This window comes from Chiloscyllium plagiosum, unplaced genomic scaffold (genome assembly GCF_037043375.1).
Source record: "Chiloscyllium plagiosum isolate Xiang-an unplaced genomic scaffold, Cpla_swu_hap1 HiC_scaffold_9, whole genome shotgun sequence".
Classification (NCBI taxonomy): Eukaryota; Metazoa; Chordata; class Chondrichthyes; order Orectolobiformes; family Hemiscylliidae; genus Chiloscyllium; species Chiloscyllium plagiosum.
In genome coordinates this window covers 84967191-84992272 of record NW_028270147.1, presented here as the reverse complement: position 1 = coordinate 84992272, position 25082 = coordinate 84967191, and the positions used below count along the sequence as shown (strand labels likewise).

Here is a 25082-nt window from a genome sequence, read left to right as displayed (position 1 = left end):
GCTCAGTCTGGGCAATGGGATAGAATGGAAAAGAGGCATTAATACGTTAAATGTGAATTGCTTGTATATTCAATGCAGATAAAACAGCTTGATGAGTACCAAGATAGTAAACAAAAATCAAATATTTTACCTGAAATTATATCACTGCTGATTCAACTCACTGATGCATTAATACTTTCTATCAAAGGTTTATACCTACTATTTAATCTTGTAGCAAGCTCTTGGCAACAGTCATGCTTTCAGCTTTAAAGCTAGAGGTCAGACACTTTCTGTGCAGAGAGAGGGTAAAAAGCAGAAAGTAAGATTATCTACGGCCTGGAATTGAAGTTTGCAATCAAGCTTGACCTTGGGAGCTGTCCTCTCAGGTGAATTCATTTTCACTGGAGATTTTAACACCCAATCAAAACTAACATTGCATAATACAATACGAGATGAGTGCTGTATTGCTAAATCAGTCACACTTCGGATAAGGTGTTCAACTGAGACCTTATTATCCTCTTGGTAGAATGTAAAAGGCCCAGTGCAACTATTTTGAAGAGAAAAAGGTGGGTTCTCCCCAGTGCTTTTGCTAATATTGATGTCAACCAACAAGTAAAAACAGATTAACTAGTCAGTCATTCATCTGGTGGCTGCTTGTGGGAGTTTGTTGCATACAAAGTAGCCTTCATTTTTCTTACGTTACAACAGTGACTACAAATCAAAAGTGCTTCACAATCTGTGTATTATAAGGTTATCAAACTAGTTTTGTGAATATAAATCAATATATTCCCCCAAAGAAATGAAAGAGAACACTAAAGTACTAGCCTAATGGAAACCATGTGACGACTATCAATCATAGAGACATAGAGCTGTACAGTACGGAAACTGACCCTTTGATCCAATTCGTCTATGCTGATCAACTATCCCAAATTAAGCTAGTCCCATTTGCCAGCATTTGGACCATATCTCTCTGAACCCTTCCTGTTCATATGCCCCACCAGATGCCTTTTAAATGTTGTCATTGCACCAGCCTCCAGCACTTCCTCTGGCAGTTCATTCCATATGCACCACCTTCTGAGTGAAAATGTTGCCCTTTTGGTCTCTTTTAAATCTTTCCCCTCTCACCCTAAATCTATGCCCTCTAGTTTTGGACACAGGGAGTTTTGAAAAGATTTGTAGCTCAGGTTGAGGTTTTGGATGTAGGTTTGCTCGCTGAGCTGCAAAGTTCATTTCCAGACGTTATGTCACCCTACTAGGTAACATCTTCAGTGGGCCTCAGGCGAAGCAATGCTGACAATTCCTGCTTTCTATTTACATGTTTGGGTTTCTTTGGGTTGGTGATGTCATTTCCTGTGGTGATATTATTTCCTGTGAATTCACTTCCTGTTCCTTTTCTCAGGGGGTGGTAGATGGGGTCCAACTCGACGTGCTTGTTGATAGAGTTCCGGTTGGAATGCCATTATTCTAGGAATTTCGTGCATGTCTTAGTTTGGCCCTCTCTCACTAGTATCCTCACATACAGATGAGGAAGGAAACCACTTAGACTTGGACGACACATCCATCTTAGGACATGCCAAACACATTTATAAGTCGCATCAAACTTGTAAAATGTAATAGCGATTTTGTAGGGGTAGTGGGACACAGCTCAAACGTGCAAACGTATGCATTCTTTATTTCATCACAACATCCTTTTTGACGATAAAATTCTTAAATTTGCCAAAAATATTGTCGCATTTTCTGACACTAAATCAACAGGGGGATCATGATTGAGATGCATAATTTATGCAGGACATAAAGTGGACAGGAAGGAACATTATTCCCCTTGGTGGAGGGATCATACACTGGGGGTATAGATTTAAGCTAAGGGGCAGGGGGTTCAAATGGGTTGACAGGGTCTTTTTTGTCCCCCCACCCACAGGGTGGTGGGAATCTGGAGCTCACCACCTACAAAGATGGTAGAGGCAGAAACCCTCATAACATGTTAAAAAAAAATTTTAGATTTAGACTTCCGATGCCAGGGTATTCAAGGTTAATGTGCCACGTGCTAGGAAAAGGAATTAGAAAAGTCATGTGATCAAGATTGCATTAGTCAAAAATAACGGGTCAAGGGCCTTCTTCTTCACTACAGACCTCCAAAACATCAAGTTTCAGATTTTGTCGTCGAACAATCATAGCCTCAGCATTGCGCATTAGTTTTTAAAATTTAAAATCTGGCCACAGTACCCCAGCTTCCATATGTCTCAAAATACTAAGTGTCCACAATATGACATCACAAGCAGAGAACAACATTCTTCTTATTAAGCTGAACAGTTTCAACTAATCATCTGTTACTGTATTCTATGTTCAATAGCCTTGAATGCCTTGCCATTGCAAGCATATGTTTAAATACTTTTCAAGTGTTATCAAGGTTTCTGCCTCTACCACTCTTGAGGAGTGTGGTGTATGTTAGATTAGTAAATTACTGTCCAGAAAAGCTAACTTCCAAAGAATTTAAACTGTGCAACTGATTGAAGTTCACAAATTCTGTTATGTTGGATAAATGATAAAAGGAAAACACAGTTAATACCTAATAGGCCAACCAGCAGGTTTGGCAAATGAACTGATTCTGTCAGGAAGAAGTAAACACAGCAAGTTTCTGGTCACTTATAGGTAGCTCACAAGATGTACTGCATACAGCTCTCATTGGACAGATTCACTGTTTTCATACTGAAACATGGGGCCTTTAAAATTAATCTACTAAGTACAAAGTGATTTGAAACTGGAATCCCGAGCTTAATCAGTCACCTGGAAAGGGCCTTGAATCAATCTTTGCTCTAACAAGACTCCTGGTGTCACTGCAGCAGAGTCTGGACAATTGAGTAAATTTAATGACTCATATTGCATTTGAAGGTATTGTACACTCAACAAATACAAAGCTGCGGTCCATCTGAATCCCCAATATCTCAACTGCCTATTTCAATCCGCATCTGGAACAGAAATTAGATCTTCATGTGCTTGTTCAAAACAAGCTATGAAATCAGTGCAATTCAAATCACTGATTTAAACAGCATCACTAAAATAGTTTGCTCTTTGCAAACATATGGGCCCCCTCAAGCCTGGTCAGCCAATCAATAAAATCCTGGCTTAACTGTTTGTCATTCAAACTCCCTGATAACTGTTAACAAGAATCGATCTACCTCTGCCTTTGCAAATAAGTAAATTATCTTTCTTGTACCGTCTTCCGAGGCATGAAGCTTTAAAGTCACGTAACATTTCTTCTCCTCTAGGGGTCCTAAAAGGGAGACATCTAATTGTTTAAACCACCTCCCCTAGTTCAGCATTTACCAACAAAGGGAAACATCATTTCCACCTTACCTTGTCAAGACCATTCAACATCTTACATACTTCAATCAAGTCACAGTTTGCTCTTCAAAACGCTTATGGAAAGAAGCCCAGCGTGTCCAACCTAAGACAACTCACTCATTCCAGGTATCAACTCAGTAAACCTCACAATCACATCCTTCAGTAAATAGAGACCAAAATTGCACACAGTATCTGAGAAGTGGTGTTTCCAGTTCTCGGTTTAAAAAAAAGCATTACATCCTCACATTTATGCTCATTACGTTTGATAATAAAAGGAGAGTATCCTGAAGGACAGTACCTTCTTGAATACTTTCCAAACCTGTATACCAGGTTTTTCTGACAGACATCTAGAGCCCACTGCATCTTAGAACTCCACAGACATTCCCTGTTTGAGAAACTGCTACATTTTGATTGTTCTTGCCGAAGCAAACCACTTCAATTTTGGATGAAACACGGACCAATTCTAGTGGTGATCAATTCTAGTGGTAAGGCAAGGTTGACTACTCTTGACATTAAGCGATCAAGGAACCCTTGTTAAACTGAAGTCAATGTGAGTCATAGCTAGCACAAAGGAAGATAAATATTGGAGGCTAGTAAGTAACAGGCCAAGAAAAATCATTCCATTCCTTTCTTAGGGGTAGGTATTTCTTAACGTATCTAAACAGGTTGATTATGACACATCGCTGCTATAGCTGGGGCTTGAACCCAGTCCTCCTGGCTCCGAGATATGGACGCTACGACTGCATCACTCTTTTTCCCCCAATCAGTCAGGATCTGGGTGACAGTACAGATGGTTTAATGCCTCATCCAAAAAGATGGCATTTCTAACAGTGCAGCAACTGGGATTTCTGTGCACGAGTCCTGGAGTGGGGCTTCAACTTACAAATCTCTCACTCTGAGGCGTGTCTCCAACCAAGATGAGCCAGAGTGCACCTCCCAACCCGAAATGTTAATTTTGGTTCTCTCTCCAGAAATGTAACCAGAACCACTGAGTCCTTCTCTTTTTCAAAAAGAAATTAAGGTTCTTTTATCCAGTTTTCTGCTGTCATCCCGACCTGCTTCAGCATCAAAGATGAAAGAACACAGGGAGGTATTCAAATCTTCTGAAGGGCATTGCACTGTGTTCATTATTGAAAGAATGAATTTCACAACCTCTTAAGCAGCTAGCTTTGGAAGGTGATCACAAAGAGCCATTTGCCATCTCTGAACTATAAAGTACAAAACATATCTGGACTCCAACATTCCCCAGTATTGTACAGGGGCAATCAACAATATTGTTCTTTCCTTGTTCACATATATATAAAAAAAGTCCTGAACAAGAGAATTTTCTCCAAGTTCCCTTCATTTCCTGTCATTATTCTGGCAGAAGATCATAGGGTCTCCCACATCAAACGCCACTTGTAATCAATTATAAAGCTCTTCTGCGGATTCTGGTGGTCTTCTGAAGTTATGTTAGAAAACTGAGAGAAATGCCAGATGACAGCACTTGCTTCAATATTAAAATAGTAGCATTGCAACGTTTAACAAGTGTTTACCAAAATGAAACGAAACCAACTCTGAAGTTAAACAAGGACAAAATAAGGAGAGAAATGGGTTTGAATTCTCTCTTCACTGGTTTGCGCTTCTTTTGGCTTGGAACTACAGATTTATTGTAAAAGCATCATTGTCCTTACCAGGTTCTCCTGGTTCCTGGCAGCAACTTTCTGTTCATCTTCATGACCAGCATGTCCTTTCTCAGACCAATCAGATTCTTCCCGGTTCACATTTTTCATGTACTTCACCTCTTCGACTGTTCTAATCCTGAACTCCTCTGCAAAAGGGTAATAGTGAATTAGTAGGATAATCAATACTGGATTAACTCAAAATATTGCAAGACCAGAGAAGTAGCAATCTCAAAGCAACAGATTATCGAGTTAATAGTTACTTTTATGAAATGGGATTCTGCATGAGAATACAATGCTTTTCAATACTGAAACAAAAACAAAATGCTGGAGAAACTCAGCAAGTCCAGTAGCTTCTATAGAGAGAAAAATCAGACTTCATATTTAGAATGAAATATGATTCTTCTTTGAATTTATTAGTTAGAGATTAATTCAAGCCAATATTTTAGCAAATGTATCATTTCCTGAGAATTAATAAAGTTACTGATCATCACAACTCAATTTCCCTGCAGCCATAGAAAGCATATTGAATTTTCAACAAGTTAATTACTAAACAGCAGAGTAAAAAATACAGAATAAGATTCCAACAGATGTCTGAACTTGTATGCTGCAAACTATCCAGACACTCAAACTATCCAGCATTAAGTACTGGTTACATTTATTACTGCCACAGAACGGAACAGAAAAATGTTGGCAATCAGGAGGGTAGTGGGAATAGTCAGGTTGGTTATAACATTTTTGCAAACAGGTTACAAGTGCTGGAGAAGTGCAGATTCAATCGAACCTTTCATAGACACACACAATGAAGGAGTAAAGCCATTCAGTCCTTCGAGTCTGCCCCACTCTTCAATGTGATCATGGCTGATCATCTAATTCAATACCTCCTTCCTGCTTTTACCCTACATCCTTTGATCCCTTTCGACCCAAGAACCAAGAACTAGGGTGGTATGGTGGCACAGTGGTTAGCACTGCTGCCTCACAGCTCGAGGGACCTGGGTTCAATTCCCACCTCTGGCAACTGTCTGTGTGGAGTTTGCACATTCTCCCAGTGTCTGCATGGGTTTCGTCTGGGTGCTCCGGTTTCCTCCCACAGTCATAAAGACATGCAGCTTAGGTGAATTGGCCATGCTAAATTGCCTGGAATGTTAGGTGCAGGGGTAAAACGTAGGGGAATGGGTCTAGGTGGATTGCTCTTCGGAGGGTTGGTGTGGACTTGTTAGGCCGAAGGGCCTGTTTCCACACTGTAGGGAATCTAATCTAAACTATATTTGTATCTCTTCTGAAAATCTGCAATGTTTCACTTCATTAGTTTTATGTTGTTTTATAAATTCTCAAGGATCGGGTTCGCAGGAGAGTAGTCTGACACAGACCAGGAGAAAAGAACTAAGAGACGAGTTTGCTAGAATATGAGTATTTTATTCCCCGCAGCGTCGCCACAACCAGGTCTCGTACTTACAACGGGTCTGGTTTTATACTCACTCTACGTGTTACCGAACTGGGAGCCGTCAGTTCTCGTAGAGCGGTTGCCAACAACCCACGCTCGGCGGTTAGACGTAACCCGGAGCAGACTCTACCGAACTGGGGACTTTTCCAGCTTATATACTCTTTCGAGATCTAAACATTCATGCGAACAACAGGGCAAGACTAAGCAACACCTTCCATTCCGGTAACATATTCATAATAAGATTCACACATGTATTGGGACATAATTTTAACCCTTTCACCACATATGTGGAAGAGAATTACACAGGCTCGCTATCTCTTGGGTAAGAAATTTCTCTTCATTCTGTCCTGAAAGGCCTACCTCTTTTCCTTAAGCCGTCAGCCCCGATTCTGGGCTCCCCGTTCACCAAGAATAAACTTGCTGTGTCTAGTCCTGTTAGAGTTTTACAGGTTTCTATGAGATCCTTCCTCATTGTCTCCTGCTGCCCTCTCCATTGGGGAAATGTAAATAAAATGAGTTTAGTATTTGCCACTTGCTGCGATTCTGCCAGTAAGTGCAATTCAAAACAGTGCAGCTCCTACAGAGTCACAGCACTGATCCTTCAGGTCCAAGCGTCAGGCATAAGCTTGATCAATGAGTGCAAGCAAGTGATTTGTTTATAAGGGATTCACAACATAACCCAATTCCTTTTGCTTGGACAGTGCGCACATGTGAAATTTTTACACGACATTAGTGAACCAGATGGGTTTTTGATAATCAACATCATTAGACTCTTAATTCCCAAGTCCCCAGAACATGAGCCGAGTTTCTGGATTAATAGTGTAGCAATAATACCACTAGGCAATACTGCCCTATTACGTTTCACTTTGGATTTTGACTACAAAAGGTATATCAACTATTTTACAGTTACAGATAATGCACAAAAATCACAGTAAAATATTGAATTAAGAAGTCAGTTTCATCTGTGAACGTTATCCTTCCAGTAATTCATGCTAATGTAGTTAAATGGGACTCGTCCCTCCGATTGTGGGACTTTTTAAAAAACCAAATATTAGAGCTGATCAAGTCCAGGAGATCCTTCCTTTCTTTCTTATGTTAGATTAAAAAGTGACTTGAGCTTTTGGGAGACACTGTGAAAGTAGCTTGAATGATATTTACTGAACAAATAGCAATAGCACTCAGTTCAAATACACCCACAGTTCTTGTGTGCAACATTGAAGCCATGTTCAAATTAACAACAAGTTTGAAAACTGAGCCACCCCATTAGTGACGAGTTGGCAGATGCAATAGTTTACTCAGCATGCACGGTGTGTGGAGAATGCCATTGAGTATAGAAAGAAACAGCAATGCATAAACTATTAAGCAGAACAGTTTATACAACACCTAAGTAGTTTATGATGATGGGAAATTAGCAATTTAAATCAATGACCTAATCTAATTTAGGATAAAATCTAGCTTTTAATCACCAATCATCATCAAACCTTGTACAAAATTGAACTGTCGAGCTCAGAACCTTGCAGTATCCAAGTTAACCACTGTAACTGCTGAACCTGTGTTAGGAGTAATCCAAAGCCTTCCCCTGCTATATCTTCCCACTGGTTGTCAATGGTTTAAGCTATTGTTGGCTCTTTTTAGAAATAAAATGCAATACTCTCTACATTATGCACTCCCTGTACCCAGGAACGACATGCTCCATCAACCTTCTGCTAAAAAGAACTTTCTGCTAACCGCCCTCTAGCCATGCAAAAAGAGGTTATGTTCAATCTTCCAAAACATTGTTCACACTTTCCAGAATGGCGGTGCTCTACAGAATTGAATGAGCGACAGTAATTTTAAATAACAAATGCAATTTTTCTTTGAAATTTGAAGCTGTGCCTGAACAATGTGATTTTTTATTCACACCTTGGGTTCAGGTGGATATTGCCAGAAAAAGCAGCTTAACAGTCAAAGTCAGCCTTTCTGTCTCTGGGTGTTTTTACATTCTAACAGTTTTTTTCAAATAAACACAGTTCGTGAGTTTTATACCATGTGAGACTTTGTTTATGACTTTCATACCATGTGAGAGATTGTGTTATGTCTCAGAATGGTCTCTGTAGTTTTCGGCTTAGTACAGTTTCAACATTTAGAATGGATTGCATAACAGTTCACTATTCACAACTGTATGTTCAGTAGTATGCATTTTAGCACCAGGGTTCTTGCATCAGTTTTAATTATTTGAGTACAGGGAGTGGGTAATGTAGAGAGTATTGCATTTTGGATATGCTAGGGTATTTTTGTGTGTTTTATAAAAGTAAGTTGCTGCTGTTCTATAAACATGGGCACACAAACCTTAAAGTGGCAGGTGATATTCACAAAACATAAATTCCAAGCAACAACCACCTTCGATAATAGAAAATTTTACCATTGTCCCTTGAATTAAATGGCATTACCATTAGTAAATTTACTACTATCAAAAACTCATAGGTTACCACTGCCCACAAACTGAATTGAACTGGACTATTTACATAAATATAGTGGCTACAAGGTAGGTCAGAGGCTATGAATATTGGAGCAGGTAACTCATCTCCTGACTCCCCAAGACCTGTCCGCAATCTACAAGACGCACATCAGGAGTGTGGTAGAATATTCCCCCCATTTGCCTCCATAAGGGTACCTCTAATAACACAAGTAACTTGATACCATCCAGGAAACAGCAGCCTATTTGATTGGTACCACATCTATAAACATCTGCTCCCTTCATCACTGATGCACAGAACATATACCATCTACAACAAGCACTTTAGAAATTCAGTGATGATCCTTTTGACAACGACGTCCAAACCCATGATCACTTCCATCTAGAAAGACACGGGCAACAGATACATGTGAAGACCACCACCTGCAAGTTCTCCTCCAAGTCAGTCATCATCCTGACTTGGAAATGTTTCGCTGTCAATGAGTCCATTTTCTGGAATTCCCTAGGCGAAAGTGGGTACTACAGATGCTGGAGATTAGAGTTACAATTAGAGGGGCACTGGAAAATCACAGCAGGTCAAGAATTCCTGATGAAGGGCTTTTGCCCAAAACGTTGATTTGCCTGCTCTTTAGATGCTGCCTGACATGCTGTGCCTTTCCTGGAATTCCCTCCCCGAGGACAATGCAGGTCTACCTACAGCAAACAGACTGCGGCAGATCAAAAAGGTCACTCATCACGACCTTCTCAACAGCAATTAGGGATGGGCAATAAATGCTGGCCCTATCAGCAAAGCCCACATCCCATGAAAGAATAAAAATAAAAGCCTTGTGTTTGTGAAAAACACACTTGTAAATAGCTATTGTGTAGTGTTTTGGCAGATCAGCTGAGAGAAGTCTGGAACTCAGTACAATGTTTAATCACATTATGTATGCAAGATAATTTTAAGACTTTACAATTCGTAAATAATTGAGTATTTCCAGAGTTATAGAACATCAACGTCAAGTTTTTCATATGTGAAATTGGTTTACCATTTATATCTGAGTTTAAAAGTGAGGCACTGGAAAAGTACAGCAGGTCAGGCAACATCCGAGGAGCAGGAGTGTCGACATAGTTTCAGGCATAGGCCCTTCATCAGGAATGGTGGGGAGGGTGGTGCTGAGAGATAAATAGGAGGGGGATGGGGCTGGGGGAGGAAGGTAGCTGGGAAGACGACAGGTAGATGCAGGTGAAGATGATGGTGATAGGTCAGAGGGGAGGGTGGAGTGGATAGGTGGGAAGGAAGAAGGACAGGTAGGACAGTTCAAGAGGGGGGTGCCAAGTTGGAGGGTTGGATCTGGGGTAAGGTGGGGGGGAGGGGAGATGAGGAAACTGGTGAAATCCATTGATCCTGTGTGGTTGGAGGCTCCCAAGGCAGAAGATGAGACGTTCTTCCTGCAGGTGTCGGGTGGCTAGGATTTGGAGGTGGAGGCGGCCCAGGACATGCATGTCCTTGGCAGAGTAGGAGGGGAGTTGAAATCTACTGCCATAGGGCAGTGGGGTTGTTGGGCGATTGTTCCCCAGAGATGTTTTCTGATTGGCTCAGTACTTAGCACTGCTGTCTCTCAGCGCCAGGGACTCAGTTTTGATTCCAGCCCTGGAGTTTGCACATTCTTCCCATGTCTGGGTAGGTTTGCTCCCAGTACTCCGTTTTCCTCCCACAATCCAAAGGTGTGCAGGTTACGTGAATTGGCCAAGCTAAATTGCCCATAGCGTTCAGGGATGTGTAGGTTCGGGGCATTAGTCAGGGGAATGTTGAGTAATAGGGTAGGGGAATGTGTCTGGGTGGGATACTCTTCAGAGGGTTGGTATGGACTTGTTGGGTTGAATGGCCTGTTTCCACGCTATAGAGATTCTAAGATTCAATGAAACACTCTGTGAATTGGCATCCTGTCTCCCCAATGTAGAGGAGACCACATTGATGTTTGGATGTGCAGGAAAATTTCTGCCACATGTTGAAGTATCCTTTGCGGCCTTGGATGGAAGTGAGGGGGGAAGGTGTGGGTACGGGTTTTACACTTCCTGCGGTGGTGAGGGAAGGTGCCGGGAGTGGAGGGTGGATTGGTGGGGGGTGTGGACCTAACCAGGGAGTCACAGAGGGAATGATCTCTGCGGAATGCTGATAAGGGAGGGGACGGAAATATATCTCTGGTGGTGGGGTCTGACTGTAGGTGGCAGAAATGGGGGAGGGTGATATGTTGTATCCACAGATTGGTGGGGTGGAAGGTGAGGACCGGGGGTGTTCTATCTTTGTAACGGTTGGAGGGGTGGGGTTCAAAGGCATTTGAAGTTAACTTTTGTATTTGCCAGATATACAGAGAGAAATGGAAGCACCACTCATTTCGTCAAGATTATAGCTTCCACAGACCCAGTACTAACTGCTCCCCCTTGAATATCCTAAATCGTATCAGGTTCAAGCCTGTGAGAGCTTTTCATTATCCATGTCTAAATACAGGATTGGAACCTTCAATTTTGGTTTTAAGACTGTGTTCAAATTACGATGTTGAGTTTTTTTCAGACCTTCTATCACTTGGCTGCAACTTTAAATTTTTGGGAAAGAACCCACCAAAATTCCACACGTTCCTGAGTGAGACAGTCTCACACTACTTGGTCCTGATACTACCATTTGTATCACTTGGGTATAGCATTGAACTTGTTTTAGTACATTGCCAGGGATTTCCTTGGTCATTTTATCTGCTTCACTGGAGTTGAGTTAAAAGTTTGAGTTTGTGGGTGTTCTTACCCAAACTGCATAAATGTCAATTATTATGAGGTAACATGGTCTACATCGGTAAGTGCACATAAATTGCAGGGTTAGCCAGGTAATTAAGTAAGAAGGCTTATTTCAATGGTATTTTTCACATCCCAGGATGTCCCTTTGTGCCGTACGGCTGACGTACTTTTCAAGATTAGTTCTTATTGTAACATGAGAGATACAGCCACCATTTTGCACTCAGGTGGGTCCCAAAACAACACCATGACAATGATGAGGAAATGTGATTTCGTAATGCTGGTTAAATGCAACATAAATATCAGTCTTACCTCCATGAAGATCTCTCTGACTCTTCCTTGAACAGTACCATGTGTAATTTTACATTCACCAAGAGGACGATTTTCTGTGTAATCTGAAGTAGTTTTTCCAAAACTGAATTCCTCAACACCATGTGGAAACAAACATACCTCTGCATGAAACTTTTTCTCTGTCATTTTATTTCAAATTTGGTTTTGCGGGATTTATTTATAATTCAGCCACATCACCAGCAATCTTGCATCATTGGTACAATTGGGCTTGTGGTTTCATTGCCTCTCATGTTGACCAGGGCTGCAAACAATGATTGAGGAGGGAACCCTCCAGACCACTGAACATCACAACCATTCCCGTTTCAGATTTACTCGACCTCAGGTTATGTGGCTTGGGATTGTATTTGATTTGCTAATTGGCAGTCCACAGTGGCAGTCCACTGTAAGCATCAATCCTACAAACCTGACACCTCAATTCAATGAGCCCTAGGGCACACCAGAACAGCAGCTTCGCCAACTGTCTTGTATAAAATGCTGCATGCGGACAGTCAAGACACAATTTTGCAGTTCTGCTAAAAATCAAAATCTGGTCACATTTTGTGCCCCAGCAGCCTTTTGTAATGGACAAAAAAAAAGAGCTGGACCAATCTACGATCCAGAATAATATCACGTTACGCACTAATTTAATAGAATTACATGAATATACAGGCCATTCAACATAACCACACCAGGTCATGCTCTTCTCAATCCCCAGTTTGCACTAAATGGTCAACACTTCAATTACAATGGCCACGTGGAGACGTGCGCATGTATTAATTCGCCTTGACTGTGAAGTAATCCATCATTGTACAGCCTACAGACGCTTATAAAATTACATAGACATTTCACACTTGCAGAGGTTGCAAGCAATCTGAAAGCCAAAGAACAGCAAGCACAGGGAGCAAGACAATGAATAAAATATTGAGCAATTTTTTTTAAAACAAAGGGGACAATCCTCTACACTCAGGAGTAGAAACATTTTAATTAAAAAAAAAACAGAACTGAATAATGAAGCAAAACTGGAAGGATCTGCTTTTAGGGATAACTATAAATATCTTATCAAATTGAATTTTGTCTAGTAATGCTTAATTATGCTAACGTGCTATTAAAATGAATCACATCTTATTGACCAATTATTGCTCTAATAACAAAAAACTACAGGAATGTATTATTTATTCAAACATCAAGCAGAAGAAAAAAAGTGCCATATGACAACAGCAGAAATCCTCTTTCATTACTTGATTTTATTAAATCATGCCACCACCTCCCGATTTAATATAATTACATTGCTCTAAATTACTGTGCAATCTATGAACATGCGCTGACTAATACAAAAATGACAATGCATATTACCTATTTATGTTAGCGGCGGAATAAACCTTTCTTCTGACTTTGAACCTCTGTTCGCATGGAACTGTAAATACTAAGACTTCAGTTGCCATTTCAGATAGAGAAAGTGAGAAGCTCGTGTAGGGACAGGAAACTAAAGCCAGCCAAAACAAATAGGAACCTATTTTAGAGCCAATAATCTTTAATGTTTGTTATCCACTATTGCTGAATTTTAGCAAGATGCTAAATCCTACTATGCCAGGTAGGAGAGGGATCCTGTGAAGATCTGTTTCCCTGACCATGGTCCATGGTGCTTTTTACCATAGGGAAAGGCTCACAGTGTGCAACGATGTGCTCAGAAAGCAATGAAACATCATGTTTTTCTACACTCAGGACAAATTTGTTTTTCTCTTGCTACTCTGTGTACATCAAGTTCAACAAGTATAATTCTGTCTCCTTCCGAACACACACAGTTCAGGTACAAAACAGCCAAATATAGAATGAACATCCAGTGCTTTTCCATGTTCTCAGCCTCATGTTCCATATCCAAAACCACCAGTGATACTTCCATTTCCTAGATCAGCTTAAACCTGCAATATCGGAAATTGCTAACTTAGAAACCAATACTGCCAAGTTGGACAACTCTGTACTCTGCTCTGTGTCTATTAGTAAGTAGACTGAAGTTAATACAAATCCTAAAATGGTTACAGTGAGTCATTTCCATTCTATTATTCTAGTCTAGTACATAGTTATTTTTCATAGAATCTCTACAATGTGAAAACAGGCCCTTTGGCCCAACAAGTCCACACAGAGCCTCCAAAAGAGTAACCCACCCAGACCCATTCCACTCTACATTTATCCCTGACTAATGCACCTAACCTACACATCCCTGAACACTATGGGCAATTTAGCACGGCCAGTTCACCTAACCTGCACATCTTTGGATTGCGGGAGGAAACCGGAGCATCCGGAGAAAACTCACGCAGACACAGGGAGTGTGTGCAAACTCCACACAGTCACCCGAAGTGAGAATCGAACCCTGGTACTTGGCACTGTGAGGCAACAGTGCAAACCACTGAGCCACTGTGCCATCCCAGGTATTTAAAGTATGCTTTAACCATTATAAGCACAGTATGCATCTTCAACACAGGAGATCAGGCTCCATAAAAACTGGGTGCTCTGATCCATCTGTCCATGCACATATGCAATCGCAGAGCAGCTGCAAGGAATGGGAAGAGTTTTGTCATAATGTATTTCCTGCATACTTCCTTTTCAAAAAAAGTTTTTTTCCTCAACTATTTATTACCTTGCTATTGTACTTTGAAAAATTACAAACATGCTTTGCATTTCATTTTGTACACGATTTAAAATTTCAGCAAATTTTACTACTAAATATTGAGATGACTGTATTAATAAAGTTGAGATTCAATTAAATACTTAACTGGCATGAATTGACTTAACTCCTCATTTTAGGAAACGCAAACGCTGTTGTTAAGATGTCAGTCAGAGATTGACAGCTAGGCAATTTCTTAAACTTAGAGATTTCTTGTAACTCATTGCACATGTGGGTACAATGCTCCATCTAGAGATGGTGATGGCCATAAACGCAGCCCACTGTAAAACAATCTTTTAATACCTTATACGGGTTCAGTACAAAAAGAATTCTATATTTCAGTTCTAAGTTGTACATTGTAGAATCTTCACAAATGTAATATGGCTTTTCCAGTATAGGTTCCCAATTCAGTAGCACTCACTTAAAATTAATTCTTACCTTCAAATTCCTCCATGGTCTCCCCTTCCCTCTCTAACCTCTTTCAGCTCCACAACACTCATATCTGCAGTCCTTCCATTACAAACCCTTCCAAGATCTCCATTTTTTCACTCCATCATTGATGAACTTCCAACAGTTGTCCTTGGCTTTGACTGCAGAATTCCTTCCCTACACCTTTCACTCTCATGACCTCTAGTACTGCTTTTAAAACAGAAACCTTTGACCTGCTGGTCACCTAGGCAAAAAAAGTGAGGACTGCAGATGCTGGAAACCAGAATTTAGATCACAGCGGTGCTGGAAAAGCACAGCAAGTCAGGCAGCATCCGAGGAGCAGGAAAAATCGACGTTTCGGGCAAAAGCCCTTCATCAGCCTGATGAAGGGCTTTTGCCCGAAACATCGATTTTTCCTGCTCCTCGGATGCTGCCTGACGTGCTGTGCTTTTCCAGCACCATTCTGGTCACCTAGACTAACATTTCATTTTGTATCTCAGGGCCAAATATTATTTGATAATATTCTTATGAAGCAACTTATGAAGTTTGCTCCACATTACGATCACTATAGAAATGGCGGCTGATGTTCTACATTAATCTAAAAACAAAGAACTGCAGACAATTGAAATCTGAAACAAGAACAGGATTACCTGGAGAAACACAGCAGGTCTGACAACATCTCTGAAGAGAAGGCCAAGTCAATGTTTCAGGTCCAGTGACCTTCCTTCAGAACGGACTGTAGCTAGGAAAAGGTTTGATACATATGAATGAAGATGGGTTAGAAGAATGAGAGATGGAGGAAATGACAGGCAAAGATGGAGCCGAGAGAGAGAGAGAAAATGGCAGTACGGCAGACAAAGGAATGGGTAAACGTCAGCCTGGAAGAATCAATAGCTGCTGATGGGGACCATGAGATGCTGACAATGGGATGGTGTGGCAGCAGCCCATGTGATGAGTTGTGGTGATGACATGCAAGAAGGTATCCAGGACCTAAAATTGTTGAACTCAATATTGAGCCCAGAATTCCCAAGCCGAAAATGAATTGCTGTTCTTCTAGCTTCCGCTGAGTTTTGCTGGAGTAGGCCTGAGACGGAGACATTGGCCAGAGAACATGGTGGTGGTGTTCGGGTGGCAGGCAAAGGGAAGCTCAGGGTCATTCTTTGCGGACAGAATATGGGTTTTCGGTAAAGCGCTTTTTTTTCTCCCAAGTGTAGATGAGACCACATTATGAGCGCTGAATATAGTAGCCTAGGTTGAGTGAAATGTAAGCAAATTGCTGTTTCACCTGGAAGATATGTCTGGGCCTTTGGATGGTGAGGAGGGAGGAAGTAAGTGGGCAGGAGTTACACCTTCAGCGAGTGCTTGGGAATGCACCCCATTGCCGTAGGGGTATGGGGAGGTACCAAGTGTGCAGCAGGAGTGAACCTGATGGTCTTGGAAGAAATGGTCCCTGCGGAAGGCTGAAAAGGGAGAGAAGTGGAATGCATCTCTTGTGGTGGCATCCTGCTGGAGGTGGTAGAAACAGCACCTTACGACCCTTTGGATGTAGATGCTGTTGGGCTGGTAAGTGAGGACCAGAGGAACTCTATCGCTGTTGTGGGAGGGAAGAGGAGTGAGGGCCAAAGTGTGGGAAATGAGTCTGATATGACTGAGAGCCCTGTCAATCACAGTGGTGGGGAATACTCAATTGGGGAAAAAGATGAACTCTGAGGCCACCCTACAGAAGGTGGCATTGTAAGAATAGAGGTGAACAGATGCCAAACTGGGAGAATGGAATAGATTAAAATAGTAATTTATCATCACTTGTATTTTTAAATTGAAAAGTGTTTAAATTGCCATACTCCTCACAGGAAGTAGGGCGTGAGGTTGTGTAGTCCAGGTAGCTGTGGGAGTCAGTGGGCTTGTAGATGCCAGTCTGTTTCCATTTCTGGAGATGGAGGTCGAGGAAGGACAGGGAGGAGTCAGAGATGGATGGGTGAAGGTGAGAGCAGGGTAGAAATTGGCAGTGAAATTGATAAGCCTTTCCAATTCCAGATGAGAGGGGGAAGCAGCACCAATGATTATCAATTTACTGGAGGAAGAGGTATGGACGGGGACCAGAGTAGGACTGGAACAAGGAATGTTTCACATACTCCACAAACACAGGGTCAGAACTGGGGCCCATTGGGGTACCCATGGCCACTCCTTTGACCTAAAGAAAGTGAGAGAAATTAAGAGACAGGTTGTTCAGGGTGAGGACAAGCTCGACCTGGCAGATAGGGTGATGCAGGATGGGAACGGTTCAGGCCTTTTTTCCGGGAGGAAGTGGAGTCCCGACACCATCCTGATGTAGGATGGACCAATAAAAGGATTGCACATCTATGGTGAAGAGGTGGTGGCTGAAGCCCACAAACTATTGTTCTCTTTCTTTATGGGCTCTGCCTTCACCGATCGTTTACTCTTCCCCACTCCCCATCTTTAGCATATGTACCAATGTTTTCCTAGTTACCAGACTGTGAGGACTGAAGATGCTGGAGGTCAGAGTCAAGAGTGTGGTGCTGGAAAAGCACAGCAGGTCAGGCAGCATCCAAGGAACAGGAGAATCAATGTTTTGGCTTCTTTCCACAGATGCTGCTAGACCTGCTCAGTTTCTCCAGCAATTTCTGTTTTTGTTCTGAATAAATCTAGTAGCTTTGACCATAAATGTAACCCCCTGATGATTATCCATTAAGTTTGCAGAGGACAGATTTCCTATAATATGCAGGCACTATGCTGTATACTTGGGTAAAACGTTAGTTAACATGTCATATAGCTGAAAATGTGTTGCTGGAAAAGCGCAGCAGGTCAGGAAGCATCCAAGGAATAGGAGAATCGACGTTCCAGGCATAAGCCCTTCTTCAGGAATGTCATATAGACATATAAACATATATAGAACAGAATACAGGTTTCAGTTCATTGAGGTCGTGATCAGCACACAGAAACAACACTTTTCCTTTGAGTGACAGGTAAGTGTTGATAAAGTCATAAGTAACATTAAGAATGAATGAATAGCCTCCAATAACCTACAACCCACATCCTTATCGCTACCCACTCAATATTAAGTTTGAATGGATAAGGAAGAATTAAATTAGCTTCATGAAAGAACATCAAATAAAACAGTTTTCATCAACACCAGCAAATTGAAAAATTCAAGCATAACTTTAAGATAGCTATCCGATTAAAAGATTCTCTCCAGCAACCAGGGTAAGAATCAAGGCAAATTAGCTTTCTTTTTGTGTGATTTATTGTTTCAATCTAGTTCTGTAGGGAGTGGATTGAATTCGCTCGAGAACAATTAAGGTTACCTTCACAAAACAAATGATCAACAATTCAAATTAGTTTCATTTTCCACCCTGTAGAACGTCAGATCAATGCTGTAACTGGGAAAAATGTAGGATTCTCTGAAAGACTGAGCTCCATGGAAAAAAATGGCTGATTTTATTTACTGGAGCCCGAGAGAATATGTGAGGAACATCAGGTAGCCACGTGTACGCTTAGCAATTGAACCAAACATATTCAAACCCAGAGTACTTTGCTTCTGGAATGAAGTCACTTTTTAAAAGAGAAAAAAAAAGTCCAGTCTGAACACACAACAGCTTCGCAGTGAGCAGCTGGACTGGTCACAACAAGCACAGACATTCCCGCTCTAGTCTGCTGCAAGCACAAGTTGTTTTGCAAAATCTGGAAAGCTGAAAACTCATTTTCCCCAACTTAGTTCCTTGTGATAACATTAGCAGATGTTAATACCGGCGTTTAAAAGACAAAACAAAACAAGGGGTTTGCATGCTGAGACACGAAACACTTCATGCTTGCAGAGAATATCGAGCTGAAAGGTACAGCAAACTTCAACTGCTCCAGTGCCAAAGGACAATTCACCAAATTGTCTAATTGTCGTTAAACAGTATGGTTGGTGCGGCTTTCCTTCCTTACTTACCTTTTGGAAGTAGATTGTTGAGAATTTAATCTATCCAACTTGTTCTCAGGAGCTGTAACAAATATTAAAAATCATAGCTCAGCTAGAAAGACTGTTTTGTTGATCATCAAGTTATTCTGCAGTCACTGAATCTGGATCAACTTGACATTTGCCAGAAATTCTAGAGCAGAAGTTTTAATTTTATTTCAGTTATTTTCTAGTGTTTCTCAACCTGAAGAAGTAAGTGCTGTTGCATCTGCTCTAATTTATTCAGCTAGTTGACCCCACAGGAAAGTGCTTATGAGTCTATTTTGTCAAAAAATGAAAATATTATCCAGGCCGAAAAAATGATAATGGATTAGCGACATGAAAAACTGCATGTCCTAAACTATAGCAAAGCATTTCTTCTCGGGCTTTCTTTTCCGACCTCCACAGAAACGAACATGGCTGTGCCAAAACACTTTGTTGCATTACATCAGGTGTTGACCATTCTGCTGCATTATCTCCTTCAACCTCACATTTTCCTGTGTTTAACAACAGTACACATTTGATGTTTGAAGTTATGAAACACTTAATAGGAGTGTCATCAATCAAAATTCATTACTAAATGGCGTAGCCTCTGTTACAACTGGGGAATGAGAAGTTTAATCCAAAAGGCAATGTGAGATATAGAGAGCAAGAGTGGTTTTATGGACAGAAATCCAGGACTTGGACACTTAGCAGCTGAAGCTACACACGGCTAAAGCTACACACGGCTAAAGCTGGAGTGAAGATGATCAGGGATGCACAAGAGGCCAGAGTTAGAGAAGGACAGAGATCTCAGTGAATCAATGTGCTGGAGGTGACCACAGGCAAGACAATGCTATGGAAGAACTTGAAAATACAGCGGAGAATTTTAAATCCCCTAATGTCAGACTGCCAGCCAATAGAGATCAGAGGTCATTTGTGATGTTAACTGGAACTTAGCACAATTTAGGATACCCCCAGCAGAAATGTAATCAATATTTCAATTTTCTGACAGAGACATGTAGACTAGGTCAGTTTGTAACCAAAATATGGGCTGAGCTTTAGTGTAATAATTACATAAAATACTAGGAACTCTCAGTAGGTCCTGCAGCACTGGCGAAGAGAGAAAATACTTTAGGTTGATGCTGAAGTTCTGACAAAGGTCTGAAACATGAACTCTGTTTTTCTCTCTCCACAGATGCTGCATGACCTGCTGAGCACATCCAGCTTTTTCTTTGTAAACACCTCCCTTCAAATGGAACTGATTAGAATGACCTTGTGTGACTAACTGTAACTATATCACCCCACACTTGTTTTTTTAAAAAAATACAAGGGTACTTCTTTCAAAAATAAGAAATCAGAAGAAATCACTCAAAATTTGAGAAATATTTGACAATCCCCAAGCACATTTCAGCCCAATGAAGTGGTAGACGACATGAGATATAGGAACACAGCAGTCAATATGTGCACAGAAAAAGCAATGTGACAAGAAGCAGATGATCTGTTTCTGTGATGTTGATTGAAGCAATGGAGCACAAAGCTGATATCCTCTCCTGTGATAACAGCAGTCACACTCCCAGTTTACCATTATTCTCTTAGTGACATCAGGATTGTGGTTACAGCTGGCTGCCACGGGCTGAATGGTTGTGGTTACTGGAGGATCAGCAAACTCTCATTGAAAGAATCTTCTCGGCATGAGTGTACACCACGTGGAGATGAATAAACTCGAGCCTTGCATTACAAAACATGTTCTTGGTTATTATATGCTGCCTCCGGACCCATGTACTGAACAATATCACTGTGATGGTACCAAAGGGAATCTCGCCAGCCTGAAAAAGTCACATGCTCTCTTCCGCTTCTCTACTGTCAACAGGAAGACTATTCAGGCTATCCTCCTGTACTCATCACAATTCCACAGAAACTGACAGAGCTTCTGGATGGGCAAAGTACTGACAATGTTGTTTGCTCCTGCCAAAAGGATCCACTGGTCCAGTAACTCAGTGACTATGACAGTGACAATGCCTTCCTTACCATGCTGAGAGACTAGCAGATCAAGACTGCAGTAAGGCTTGACAGCTCTATCGCTGCCTCCTTAGTGAAATGCATCGAGCTTGCACTCCACCCCTGGCTGAGGTGCAGTCAGCAGTGTCCCTCAAGGCCTTGGTGGTACAGCATTCCTCACGTCCTCAAAACTTTCACTTTCTGCTGACTGTGCTCCATCCACAAGTCATGCTGCTTCCCAAAATAGACAGAAGGCTCAAGTCTCCATTATTGAATTGACTTCCTCCAAACAGGGCTTCCTTCCCAAGATCCACCACCACTTATGTGAAAATCCTGAGAGATGGCAAAACACCCCCAATACCCCAGAACATGGTACTATTCAAAGAGCCATACAGCATGGAAAGAGACCTTTCAGTCCAACTCATCTGCGCCAACTAGACATCTCAATCTAGTCCTAGTTCAATTTGCCAACATTTGACCTATATCTCTCCAAACCCTTCCTATCCATATACTCATCCAGATGCCTTTTAAATATTGCAATTGTACCTGTCTCCACCATTTACTCTGGCAGCTCGTTCCATACACACACTACCTTCTGTGTAAAACGGTTACCCCTCAGGTCCTTTTCAAATCTTTCCCCTCTCACCTTAACCCTATTCTCTCTAGTTTTGAACTCCCCCATCCTGGGAAAAAGACCTTGGCTAGTCACCCTATCCATGCCCCTCACGATTTTATAAACCTCCATAAAGGTCACCCCCCCACCCCACCCCCTCCAACCTTCGATGCTCCAGAGAAAGAAAGACCCAGCCTATTCAGCCTCTCCTATAATTCAAATCTTCAAGTCCCCCCCAATCTTTTTTACACCCTCTCAATATCATTCCTATTGAAGGACAACAAGAATTGCGTGCAGTATTGTAAAACTGGCCTCACTAATGTCCTGCCACATCATGACATCCCAACTCCTATACTCAAAGTTCTGATCAATGAAAGCAAGTGTGTCAAACGCCTTCTTCACCACCTTGTCTACCTGCGACTCCACTTTCAAGGAACAAAGCACCTGCACCCTAAGGTCTCATTGTTCAGCAACATTCCCCAGGAGCCTAGCATTAATTGTATCCTGCCCTGATTTGCTTTATCAAAATGCCTTATCTCACATTTATCTAAATTAAACTCCATTTGCACTTCTTGACCTTTCAGATCAAGGTCCCGTTGTACTGAGATAACTTTCTTTACTACCTACTTTGGTGTCATCTGCAAACTTACTAACCATACTTCCTATATTTACATCCAAATCATTTAAAAAGTATGACAAAAAGCAGTGGACCCAGCACTGATCCTCATGGCACATGAGTGGTCACAGGCCTCCAGTCCAAAAACATCCCCCTTCCACCACCCTCTATCTCCTACCAACAAATCAATTTGTTTCAATTGACTAGCTTCCCCTCCCCCGAGTTCATGTGATCTAACCTTACTAACTAGTTTAAATGTACCAATGTACCAACATTGTACACCAGGTACATTGATGACATTTTCTTCCTCTGGACCCATGGCGAGGAGTCACTGATAAAATTACACAGTGACATCAACAAGTTTCATCCCACCATCAAACTCACCATGGACTACTCTCAACTATCTGTCTCATTATTGGACACATGCGTCTCCATCAAGGATGGACACCTCAGCACCACACACTACCGCAAACCCACAGACAACCTCACAATGCTACACTTCTCCAGCTTCCACCCAAAACATATTAAAACAGCCATCCCCTATGGACAAGCCCTACACATACACCGGATTTCCTCAGATAAGGAGGAATGTGACGGACACCTGGAAGTACTCAAGGATGCCCTCACAAGAACAGGGTACGATGGTCAACTCATCGACCACCAGTTCCGACGTGCCACACCAAGGAACCGTAATGACCTCCTCAGGAGACAGACACGTGCTGCAACCGACAGGGTACCCTTCGTTGTTCAGTATTTCCCAGGAGCTGAAAAATCACGCCATGTTCTTCGTGACCTGCAACACATTATCAATGAGGATGAGCACCTCACCAAGACCTTCCCCACACTTCGACTACTTGTCTTTAAACAACCACCAAACAGATCATTGTTCGTAGCAAGCTGCCCGGCTCTCAGGACAACTCCATACAACCCTGTCATGGTGGACGCTGCAAAACGTGTCAGAGTGTGGACATAGATACCACCATTACACGTGGGGACACCTCCCACCTTGTACATGGCAGGTACTCATGTGACTCAGCCAACATTGTCTATCTTATACGCTGCAGGCAAGGATGCCTGGAGGAATGGTACATTGGGGAAACCAAGCAAAGGCTATGACAATGGATGAATGGGCACCACACAACAATCAACAGACAGGAGGGTTCCCTCCCAGTTGAGGAACACTTCAGTGGTCTAGGACATTCAGCCTCGGACCTTCGGGTGACCATTCTCCAAGGAGAACTTCGGGACAGGCAGCAGAGAAAAATGGCTGAGCAGAGGCTGATAGCTAAGCTCGGTACCCATAGGGAGGGCCTCAACTGGGACCTTGGGTTCATGTCACATTACAGGTGACCACCATTGCACTATACACACACACAGACACTCCTACACACACACACACGGACACACAGACACACACACACACCCTTACAGACACACACACTCTCACACGCACCCCCTCACAGACTTAAGACACTCTGCAATCACTACACACACACACACACACACACACACACACCCTTTCTCACACTCACAACCCAGACAGACAGACAGACACACACAGACAGACAGACAGACACATGCACACACATATTTTGTGGGGTGAATTTGTACTTGCAGGGTTACATTGTACTTTGCTTAAAAACTGCATGAATGCATGTAAAACTCCGTTATCTCACTTTTTAGGTTAGAATCAATCTAAACATCATGGCATAGATAGAGAACACAGGGGGCCAACACCTTCAACATATTGTCTAGCTATCACCATTGTTAACAGCTAACCTGAGAATGCAACTTTTTTAAAAAAAGTTTTGTGATTTATACATGAAAGAAGTGAAACTGTCACTGTATTCTCCTGTGACTGTCAATGTTACGAATCAGCAAGGGGCCCAGCAATTTCTTCCCGAGCTTCCCACAAAGTTCTGGGGAACACCTGATCAGGTCCCGGGGGTTTTTCTACCTTTCAGACCCCTAGCACCTCCTCTTTTTTATATGAGCTCTTTATAAGCCTTCACTACATATTTCCCCAAGTTCCCTAGAATCCATGCCCTTCCCCACAGTAAATACTGACGCAAAATATTTGTTTAGTATCTCAGCCTTCTCCTGTCATTCCACATTTTGATGGCCTCATTGATTTTTAAGAGGCCCTATTCTCTCCTTAGTTACTCTTTTGCCCTTAATGCACACATAAAATCTCTTTGGATTCTCCTTAGCACCATCTGCCAGAGCTATCTCAGATCCCCTTTTTGCCCTTGTGATTTCCCGCTTAAACATACTCTTACTGCCCTTACATTCCTCTAGAGATTCATTCAATCCCAGCTGTCTGTACTTGGCATCTGCCTCCTTTTTCTCGTCCAGAGTCTCAACTTCTCTCGTCATCCAGCATTCCCTACACCTTCCAGCTTTGCGCTTCACTAACAGGAACATTCTGCCTCTGACCTCATCATCTCATTTTTAAAGGCCTCCCACTTCCCAACCTTTACCTGCAAATAGCCCCCTTCAAACAACTTTTAAGAGTTCCTGTCTAATACCATCAAAATTGGCTTCATTCCGATTTAGAACTTTAACTTTTGGATCAGTTGTATCCTTTTCCATAACTATTTAAAAACTAATAGCATTATGATCACTTGCCCTAAAGTGCTACCTCTCAGCTGACCAGTTTGCAATGCAGAGTGATGACAATAACATGGGTTCAATTACCACACTGTCCTAGCTTACCACAAGCTCCCACAATCTTGACCTCACCCTTCACCTGAGGCGCAGTCACCCTCGTGTCAAAACTCACTACAAGTTGTCTCTATCTGCAATGAGCTCTAATGGTCCTATGGGACAAAGCTGACTGCTGCTACC

The 25082-nt window shown here is 41.9% G+C and overlaps 1 protein-coding gene across 4 annotated transcripts in view; it reads right to left on the bottom strand.

Annotated features, from left to right (window-relative positions):
• Positions 1 to 25082, bottom strand: part of LOC148149184 (uncharacterized protein C1orf21-like) — a 194498-nt gene that overhangs the window by 74793 nt on the left and 94623 nt on the right. For all 4 annotated transcript variants that reach the window (XM_087990895.1, XM_087990892.1, XM_087990893.1 and 1 more), the window contains one exon: positions 4995 to 5131. In XM_087990895.1, the coding sequence (XP_087847021.1) occupies positions 4995 to 5131 (137 nt within the window). The remainder of the gene's footprint in view (positions 1 to 4994; positions 5132 to 25082) is intronic.